The 11,081-nt window shown below is 36.9% G+C and overlaps 1 protein-coding gene across 7 annotated transcripts in view; it reads right to left on the bottom strand.

The window, feature by feature from the left end:
- The window catches only part of LOC107701012 (poly(U)-binding-splicing factor PUF60-like), a 26,241-nt gene that overhangs the window by 2,457 nt on the left and 12,703 nt on the right, over positions 1 to 11,081 (bottom strand). For 6 of the 7 annotated variants that reach the window (XM_016502901.1, XM_016502904.1, XM_016502902.1 and 3 more), the window contains 6 exons: positions 10,797 to 10,889; positions 10,471 to 10,684; positions 9,978 to 10,168; positions 9,645 to 9,701; positions 4,436 to 4,547; positions 2,593 to 2,840 (listed from right to left, as the gene is read on the bottom strand). In XM_016502901.1, coding sequence (XP_016358387.1) covers positions 2,593 to 2,840; positions 4,436 to 4,547; positions 9,645 to 9,701; positions 9,978 to 10,168; positions 10,471 to 10,684; positions 10,797 to 10,889 — 915 coding nt within the window. The remainder of the gene's footprint in view (positions 1 to 2,592; positions 2,841 to 4,435; positions 4,548 to 9,644; positions 9,702 to 9,977; positions 10,169 to 10,470; positions 10,685 to 10,796; positions 10,890 to 11,081) is intronic. The other variant, XM_016502906.1, reaches the window with a different exon arrangement.

Here is an 11,081-nt window from a genome sequence, read left to right as displayed (position 1 = left end):
GTAACATCTTACAGTGAGTGAACAATATATTTTTTTAAAACATTCATTAATGTTTGTGAATGTTATTTAATACAAACACTTGATCATTCATGTTTGTTCATTGTGCATTAAATAATTTGAACAGATTGAACTTTGAAATTAACCCTAAGAAGAATAATTGCCATATAACTATTGTTTATTGTTAGGTCATGTTATCTAACAAATAAAATCTTATTGTAAAGTGTTTTTAATACTACAGTTTCCATCTGTTTGATATACACTTAATATATGTAATCTTATCTAAATTTATTATAAAAGCTGAGGTTTATTATTTTCTGAAAAGTTATATTTTAGCTGGTGTCAATGGTCTTATGTTGCATTTGGTCAGACTCAGCCCATTGCTTTACTGAAGTATTTTGCTTTTTGCTTTTACAGCTGCAGACTGAGGAAGATCCTGAAACACACCAGCAAACCCTAAAACAGTTTACAGATGCAGATGTTTTTCAGTGGCAGCAGAACTATGACTAAACTTTTGGGTGAAACTGGTTTACTTTTTTCTTACTTTTATTACTTGTGGGAAAACTTGAAACACTTTTAAATAAGTATAAAGAATGGCATTGGTTTTGTACATTTAATTTTTGTTTAACGTTATTAATAAAAATGTTGTTCAATTAGCATGTTTTTGTGTTTTGCTTTGGTACCGAAATTGGTACCGAGAACCGTGGATTTTCACTGGTATCGGTACCGAATACTGAAATTTTGGTACCGTGACAACACTATTGTGTAGTCTTTAATACTATAGACAGCCAGTTTTACACACTGAAAGATTTATTCGTCAAAATTATTACTTCACAATTGTATTAGAGTCTTACACACATGCTATACAGATAATGTAGAGTCGTGCATTAATTTGAGTGGTGACATATTATGGGAGTGGTTTGATGGAGCGCAGGAGATGCCGATAACTTGATCTTGACCCTTTAGAAACTAATTTATGCTGTCACATAACAAATCTGTTTCAAAAATAAAATTAAATGAATTGCTAATTAAAACATTGAAATAAAAATGTAAAATGACAGCTATTATGGGAGTGGCTTGATGGAGCGCAGGAGATGCAGATAACATGATCCTGACCCTTAAGAAACTTTAATTAATGCTGTCACGTAACAAATCTGTTCAAATATAAAATTAAATGAATTGCTAATTGCTACATTGAAATAAAAATGTAAAGCCTGTACAAAAATGAGAAATCGTGAATAAAAATGATTGGGAATCATGTAAAAAATGTAAATAAAATAAAAATACATTTCATTTATCTATTATAACATTTATGTAGTTTTGTTCGCTTTGCTGTTTCCTTATAAAAGTCCAGAAATTTTTTACGTTTTTCGTCAGGTGTCTTTTTTAATTATATGATGTCATTACGTTGCTGTCTTGCCGCCAGCCAATCGCTGCATTGCTGATTGTGGTTTCGAGTATCGATACATAGCTCCTTTTAAACAAACCCATGACCGCGCAATTATCTCAGATAACTCAATCCAGTCATACTAATCATCAACAACAAGTGCGTTCGAAGAACCGAATTAGCCAGATCCTGATTAGCGCGATCATATCATCTTGGATGTGACATTTCATCTCCGATGTAATAAGCGACGTACGAAGAACGGGCCCCAGATGTGTTTAGGTTAGTCAGAATCCACTCACCACTCAAAACACAAGTGTTTTGTTAAGAGCTGAGCTTTGCAAGCTCTCAAAACAATGAAGACAACTTCATTGACTAAAACAAAAGTTTATGAGACTGTGATGAACTGAGATGAGCGACATGTTTTTAATGATAAAGGGAGGTTGAAAATGTGATATTTTATACAACAGTTGAATAAGCAAGAAGTTAATATTAAGTGACTTACATTTACTTACATGACAATAGGAACACTACTGTATGATTTTGCGCTTTCATCAAGAAAATAGCTCCAAACAAACTACAGCAGAACTGCTGCACACCTCCAAGCAAACACTGGTGTTTCTTTTATGAATCTGCATTTTAGAACTAAACTAGTGAGTCAATGATTCAATGACCCACTAAAGTCACTTACTTTGTTCACTAATGAATCAGCTGTTTGAACTAATCTATTGATTGAATGATTCAGTGACAAAGACAATGACTTGCCGCCACCTACTGGCAGTTTTATTGTAATTTCATCCAAGTATCATTTTTAGTTAAATTATTTAATTTTTCTATATTCAAAACTTTACATTTAAAACATTAATTTCACAACGTTATGAATTTAAATGCATTCATTCCTTCTCTGAGCCTCATTAAACAGTTTTAATTATGCAATTTGAAAAAGTTAAAAATTTGACAAAAGAGGACAAATTAAAAAAAGGTTAGAAAAAATGCTTTACAATGGTAAAAAAACCAAAAAAAAAACCCCTACAAATGACTGTCAAATGAAGAGTCAAATAACGCCTCATAATGGGAAGGTTAATTTCTGTCATTCATCAGGAGGTGCTCCTAAATTTTTGACTGCGCTCCTAAATCTTTAAAATTATGAGCACAAGTGCTCCTAAAAATGAATCCAGTTACCCAGTGACTTTAATTAATTGCGAACTAACCTCTTGTTTTCTCAACAGTTTCTGCATGACCATATGTCTGGCGCTGCTGCCCGAGATGCTCATGTGCTCCTGTTCACTGAGCATCTCCTGGCCCGTGCCGTCTTGAGCGGATTCTTCCTCTTCTTTTTCCTTCTTTGCCTCTTGGGCTGCAGCCACAGCAGCTGACAGTGATGGCGGAGAAGCCAACACTGGGTTCACAAGGCCCACTTGAGGCACAACAGGGAGCGTGGGCCGCGCTGGGGTCACCCCTGCACAGAAACACAGGAGTGAGTATATTAGCTGTGGTCTAACATGTGAATTTCTGGTAGACATCTATAAAATACTTCTCTATTTGAGCGAAATAGCTTTACTAGTTTCTATGACCTTTACTAGAACTGTTCCCTAACAAAAATCTGAGGCACAGTTTAAGAAAAAGTTGCTGTCATTTAGGGTGGCATGTTTCAAACCCATTATGTCTTTATTTTTTTACACAATTACAATGATTGGAGATGAAGTCAGTCAAGTATGTTTTGAACCATCAATCTACAACAACGTTGTCTTCAGAATTAACAATACGGAAAATCTAAATTTAGGTGCTTTACTGATAATCTTCCCCTCCAGTGAGATGTTAACTGTAGTGACTAGATAATATTTGGTCAGTGAGATAAAACTTGAATCAATTTGTCAACAGAATGTTCAATTTGTGAATGAAAACGGATTACAGCTCCAATGTGTGCTAGAATGGATGTCAATATTTTTACTGAATAATTTCATAATTTTTAGCTGAACCATTCCTTACAGAAAACATTTATCTAAACAGGACCAGGAAACATAGAAATTATGCATTATATATATATATAAAAAAAAAACACCATTGTAGAAATCAGACAGTTCTGGCAGTGCTTCAACATTCTTCCTCTATACCTGCTTGCCTCTGAGACTATAATGTTGAGCATTTAATTAAAACATTGGAAAAAAAAAAAATTAAGATAGGGGTCACTTTTCCCCTCTTTGATGCAACATCTGTCCTCTCTGGGCTTGGCTTCAAGATCAATTCCACAAAAAAAAAAAAAAAACGGGCTTGGCTTCAAGATCAATTCCACAAAAAAAAAAACACAGGATCTGAGAGACTCACTGGCCAATAGGAATGAGAGATTTGTTTATGAGGGGAGGGGTTAGAAACAGTCCTCTTCAAACTTGGTTGATCAGTGTGCAGCAAAAGGGAAGGGTCATGGCGAATGTGGAGAATAAAGACAGGGAGGGGAAGAAAGGAGAGAGAAAAGGATAAAGAGAGAGAGAGACAAAGGAGAGAAGAGAAAATAAAAGAGAAATCTATTAGTGGACACGTCCCAAGACAGGCCACGTTAAACTGAGTACTGTGTAGGACAACAGAAACCTGAGGGAGAGAGAGATTGTGTACATTTAAGCTAACGTAGAAATGAGAGATTATGGTCAGTGTTCAAAATGAGCTTTTTAAGTAAAACAAACAGACTGAGCACAGCCACTTAAAAGTTAGAGATCCGATCTAAACCTTGTAGCCCAAGTAATGTGTGGGAGGTCATGCCTGCTGAATAATGGCTTAAAAAAAAATAAGGCATGTGTTTGTAATTATCTTTCAGGTCTGACTCCAGTACATGTTCCTAACAATCCTGTTTTCAAAAATACATGAAATGCTATCATTCATGCAAATTACACCCAAGTGAAGGGCCCCACTCTTACACAACACAGGTCAACCACATGCAGAACAAAAATACTTAAAACATACAACACGATTAAGGCACACAAGTGAAAACACTTTGTTGCAGAGGGCCACAGTACTGACAAAATAATAATGATGTTATAAACCACTTCTGAAGGTACCTACCTGTAATGACCCCTGGGGCCTGAGCTGCCATGACGGCTTGTGGGAGCTGAGGCAGGTTCAGGCCCGTCCCGGCGGCCATCGCCCCCAGAATAGATACTCCCGCTACTGCTTCCTGGAAGAACAGAGTGGGACATATAGGAACACCGCCTGGACAGCGCCCGTTAAAAGCACACAACACCAACACGAGTGGACAAACATGTAACAGGACAGGACATGAGACAAACAGACCTTCGCACACACAGACAAGCCTTGGGCCAGCTGCATAAAAATAGGAAGTTTGAGCTTATTTTGAGCCTATTGAGAATAGGAATGCTCATATTTACTGTTTAACTGTTATCCAAAAATAAGAATGTTGCCAGATTAATACTTTCAAGTTTGCTGCATTGTTAAAGAAAAATATTCTACTCATATTTGATAACTCAAGTTAAGCATGCACCTGCTCCACTTTCACTTAGTCAACTGAAGTAGTAAATGAAACACAATGGCAAGTGGCAGTATTAGATAAATGGTTATCGAGGAGTGAATCCGAGATTCTGAATGGACTATAGCCTAGAAAGCATAGAGCCCTCTACTTATAATCACTAAAAAGCGGTCACTCATCTTAGTTCATCGCGATCTCACAAAGTTCCATTATATTCAATGAAGCTCTACAGGCTGCGCTCCAGACAATTCCTCAGCACATCAACATGTTACTTTAAAAAAAATTAGATTAGATTAGTTGTGCACAGAGTTAGGCCTGCTATTTATTTTTATGTCTGACGAAAAAAATAAGACTATGCCGGTTCTTCAAAGTGCATATAATGATTCAGTGTGCGTTTCATTTTGTCATCTTAATTTCTTAATTTAAGTGAAAAATATTTAGTGTAGGCCTATTTATTTTATTATTTTTATTTACATTATTTTATTGTTTTTCCTCTGTTCTCAGAAGCGCTGCAAGTGTATGATAATTTGTTCTGATGTTGCTCTGTATGCTGTTTGCACATTAAAATAAACCTGTGAAAAAAGGTTTTTTTTAGAAGTATTTTGAATGGGTTACAAACACACACCCATTCTATTTTTATTTAATACTTATTTAATATTTTAATCTTATCAGTTCACGGTTAATGTTCAGATAACGAGCAGCGGTTGTTGGTCTGGTAAATGAACCAAAATGAGCATCCCTAATTGAGAAATTTGATTTTTGTCTGCATTAAGCGATAAAATATCTGTAGTGTAAGTTTTCTTTCCTGTCTCCGCAGCAGAAAAATATATACTCACAGTCAACATACATGTTTGTGTGCTATACGTTCAGCTGTCCCTTAAACATTTGTGTATAAAAATTATATGCGAACACATTTAAAAAAAAATTATTGATTTCTAAAGCAAAGTTGGATTTTGTTCATTCGACTTTATATACAAAACCTAGAAGGCTCCAAATTCTAAACAGTGTTAATAGATGAAAATCAGCGAACTACACCAACACAAGTTAGGCCTTTTAAGCTAACTAAAACCGTAATTTTTATTTAGACAACCCTCTACATTGCGTGTAAATCACTTGCATATGCGACTAAATCTTCACTCTGGGTGACTAAATGTCTAATATTAGCCACTGGCTAATAAAATTCTCAGATTTTACTCGCCAGTGTGAGAGTTGGATATAAGTTTAGGATGAAGTTTAGTATAAGTTTAGCACAGATATAGTTTCATTCGCCAAACACTAACTGAGCGCTTCAGAGTTTCACTCTCCGTCAAGCGATCTGTGCTATTTTTCAGTTCATCTGAATGGATGTGCAGCGCACCGGTGTTTGACGTACCGCAAACTCTAGTGTGAAGGCGCACAACTCACCGTCGCTTTGGTGAGAGCAGAGAGAGTGAGATAGTCTTACATACATGCAGAACTGACGCGCTACATGTAAACGATATTCTTTGTTGTATTTTCCTGTCAAAATAACAGAGTTCCTTTGGATTTTTTCAGCTTTTAAGAACTGCCAGGTTCTCCGGCAGTGGGCGGAACTAATGCGCAAACGGCAATCTCATTGGCTGGTGCTCACCTATTATCGTCCCTGTTTTGATTTCAGCAAATCAGTTAATTCATTAATAGAATAGAGTTAATAGAATTCGTATTATTGTTATTATTATCATCTTATCAGTATTATTTAGGGGTGACCCCAAATAGTCGAAGATTCGATGCTTCGATAGGAGGAGCCTGATTCGGCTACCAACCTCACAGTCAAATATTTGTGGGGTGTTATGATCATGCCATTTTGGCTATATGGGGGTGTCAAATGTCTGATTTCACGTAGAACTACCGGTTTTCTCCCAATAAGTTAATACATAGCCTATTATGATAATGCTGTAAATAAGAATCTGAAAAGAAAGAAGCTTTAAATAAATATTTTAACGTGCGTGAATAAATCCAGCCACCCCGATAGCGCGCGCAGCTCAAAACAGAAATGCAGAAGATTAATAACTACAGTCATATACATAACGTTATAATGAGAGCACTATTGTAAAAAACATTGTGAATTCTTAGGGTTTCGCTGACAATGTGTGCAAGATTCGAAAAATCCGATTTGACTATGAAAATCCTTAGTCGGGGACACCCCTATATATATATAGTTCAGTCATGAAACTCTAGATGGCGCAGGCTGACGGGGTGTTAACGTAACTGATGATATTCAGAGAGTTAAACGACTTGGCAAAAGCTGATTGGTTCATGCTGCATATGCAGCCAATGAGCTTTCTGGGACGACAGCCATGCAGACCAATTTGATGCAGTGTGCGGCGTATGGTCTGAGCACTGACAGGCTGACCCCTCACACCTTCAACCTCTACAGCAATGCTGGCAGCAGTCTATTTACAAAAATGTGAGGGGTGTACTCACTTCTATGAGATACTGTATATATATATATATGGTCTGAGCACTGACAGGCTGTGATATATACTATATCTATATATATATATCTATCTATCTATATATATCTATCTCTATCTATCTATCTATCTATATATATAGATTTAGTATATCAGTCTGGACGAGTAAACAAAAAAATTTACTAGCCAATGGCGATTCAATTGCCAAGGTGTCCGTAGACGGTTGTTAAATTTGAACTTTCTATTAAAAGAATCCAGAAAAAAAATGTCATGGTTTAAACAAAAACATTAAGCAGCACAACTGTTTTTAACATTGATTTTTTTTTTTATAATTGATAATTCATTTCTGAAGGATCATGTGACACTGAAGACTAGTGTTGTGCCGATAGACGATAGTATCGTGTAACGACGATAGTCAGAGATAGACAATATCAGATCTCTGTCGATAGTCAAGACGATATTAGGCTTACCTCCTATAAATGTATTAAATTATTACTATTATTATTATTAGGCGGCCTATTATAATTCGGCTATTATCATCAAATTGCCCCGCTATTTCACACACACGCGCGCGCGCAAATGAGGATTAGAGCCTGTAGCCGGCGAAGGAGTGTCCAACTACAAACACAGACGTACATCGTCTACTGATATAAGGTATTGCACTTAAGTAATCTGAACGGCCTATATTTTAACCAAGCCCTCACTAACAGAGTTTAATGCCACAGTTAAGTTAGAACGCATCTCATCCTTGTTTCTGTGGTGGTGCGTCGGGCTCATCATGGGGCGCGCGGTCCGAAGCTCTGTATGACTGACGTCCGTTTAACTTAACTTTACTCCAAATATATGAACTTACCCGTTTTAAATACTTTTATATTTAACGTGTTCGTTTCTGTCCAATATTTAGTGTTAAACTGTAAAAGTAAATCTACTTTTGATTTTCACAGTTGACTGATTTTGCAGACCTTTAAGACTGATAACGTCCATGCGCAGATGCGGCAAACTTGTCACAGGACGTGCAGTTCTAATAGCCATGTATGACTGTTGTATCCGAATATATATGAACTAGCTGTTTTAAATATCTATATTTAACCTGTTAGCATATCAGTATGTTTGATAGTAAATTATTTTGATTATTGGTGCTTTCATGGGCTCTCTCTTGCACGTCCGCGTGGTTTAAAACACCACATAGTTATAAAATAACCTATGACAAGTACAGAGATTCTCTCTCTTGCCCCCCCCCCACTCACCCACCACGCATGATAATATTGTGTATCGGCGATCTCACGGGCTGGCGATATGACGATTTGAAAAATGACCATATCGCCCAACACTACTGAAAACTGGAGTAATGGCTGCTAAAAATTCAGCATTAAAATAGAATTTATTTCTGTTGTCAAAGTAGATTAAAATAAAAGGTTTTAAATTGTATTATTTTAGATTACAGTTTTTACTGTTTTATAACGTTTTTATGCTCAAGTCTGAATGCATTTTCCTTAAAAATATATATATAAAAAAATCTTACTAACTCAAACTTTTGAATGGTAATGTATGTATTAAAAACAGCAAAAAAGCTAACAGCTAAAGGAAATGCTTGACATTAAAAATCAATTGTCTGCTTTAAGTGTTCAACTAAACATTCAGGCATTTTATGCAACAAGGCCCAAGACATGAAGTAAAGGTCAAAAACATGTGACAAAACAAGCTAAACGGATCATTAGAAATCTTTATAAATTATTAACTATACATTAATTTAGACACTGCTACATAACAGTTATAAACTGTTATAAATTTATCTGCCTAACAATTTAAAATATATATGACAAGCATGAGACCACACAGGACAATTACATCACTGATCATACAAATTTACAATATATATTTAGTAGCATATAATATAGCAATTTTAGCATTATCTATGCTGTAGCATAGATGCACTAAAATTCACTAAAATGGAAGTAATCCACAATAGAAAATGCCAAAAAGGTATCTCTGAATGAAAATATTAAAGGCACACCCATTAACAAAGAACTATCATGAAAAGCCTTAAGAGATTAAGCAGACATCCAGATTTATATATTCATCATTATGTGGGCCAAAACCCAAAAATTACAGATAAGAGGCATAATTTAGGGTGAAAAATTTTGGCAGAGGTGCTACTTAAAGTCACCTGCAACTAAAACTGCTCAGCTTTCAAGTATATGGGCCTGTCTAGTAAACATTCTCTACCTAGCACACTATAGAGCAATGAGCATCAGTGTAACTGGGATGTCCTGAAGACAAGACTCTCCCCACACTCATTCTACACAAAACAAAAAGGCACCAGCGTGCTTTGAACAGAATTTCCTGAAGCATTTACCAGACAGTTGAGGAAGTCTTCTGTCCGATTCTCCGGCTGGGACAGATTCCATGCCATCTGTTTTTGGAGTTTACACGCTATGTTATCTTTCTGCATGTAAAAGCTCTGTCTCAAATAAGTAATGCTGTGTCATAACTGAGTCTTCATGCCAGTCAATGCCTAAACTGACTCAAATCAAACCCTCACATACAGCACCAAGTGTCTGCTCTAGCCTGCTAAGCGAATTAAAATCACGCTGCCTTACTTTACAAAGGAAGGCTTTTAAGGAAGGCTGCTCACACATACTCTCTCTCCCTGACTAACAATAGATAATCATGGTGTGTAAATGCTCACCTGTGCTGTGATTTTGGCAGTGGCGGCAGCAGCCGCTACAGCAGCTGCGGGAGGAAGGCCGCCCGGCGTCGCTGGTGTCAGAAGGGGCATGAGTGGTGTGACTGCTTTGCCCACTCGCAGGTACTGGCCGCCTAAGTCGAAAAGGTTCATGGAGGACACGGCATCCTGCGCAGACTGGGCCTTATCATATTCTACAGGGGAAACAAGGAAGACTAAGACTCAACAGCTTCTAAGACTCAGCATTAATCTACCAGAGCTCTGACAGTTACTGTGTAATTACCAGCGGGCACTTATGGCACAAAAGTCCGTAACAGAGCCTAAGAAAACAACGACAACAGAAATAAAAACTTACTATGAAAGCATGTGAGGAACCTGCCCCCACCCTTCTCTATCCCCTGTGAGACATGTAGAGAACAGCATTCTACCATGACTGACTGCTCTCAGTCAGATACATTTATATACAACCGAATGGGTGAAGCAGCCGCCTGCTTACCTATGAAGCCATAGCCTTTGTGTTTTCCCGTCGTGGGGTCCCGCACCAGGTTGCATGACTTGATTCTTCCAAAGGCCTCGAACACACTCTTGATGTCGTCGTCTGACAAATCGGGATGCACAGATGCCACGTAAATTCGGTTGAAGGCGCGCGCTTCTTCGGCTAGCTGGTCTATGATGGGTTGAGCCTGACCAATGTTGCTTGGTCGTCCCACCTACAAGTGTTGAAATAACAAATCAGACATTGAATGTATGAAGGACATTCAATAAGGACTTAGAAAAATAAAAATCACAATTTCTAAAACTTAATTTTTACAAAGTACTCACTTTAATGTTTCTACCGCCCAACATAATGGAGTTCATCTGTTCTAAAGCGAGCTGTGCTGCTTCTGGTACTTCATATTCTACAAATGCAAAACCCTGCAGAAAGAGTAGCTTATCATCAGTTAAAATACAGAAAAAAAATCAAAAACATAAAATAGTAAAAAAAAAAAAAAAAAAAAAAAATCTCTTAATAGCCCTACTGTGTGTTAGACCTACCCGAAAAACTAATTCATTTGTAGGCCTATCGTGATTTTTTTTATTTGTGCTATCATTAGTAATTTCTTTATT

This window comes from Sinocyclocheilus anshuiensis, unplaced genomic scaffold (genome assembly GCF_001515605.1).
Source record: "Sinocyclocheilus anshuiensis isolate Anshui unplaced genomic scaffold, SAMN03320099.WGS_v1.1 scaffold1143, whole genome shotgun sequence".
NCBI classification, from domain to species: Eukaryota; Metazoa; Chordata; class Actinopteri; order Cypriniformes; family Cyprinidae; genus Sinocyclocheilus; species Sinocyclocheilus anshuiensis.
This window is presented reverse-complemented; position numbering and strand designations above follow the sequence as displayed.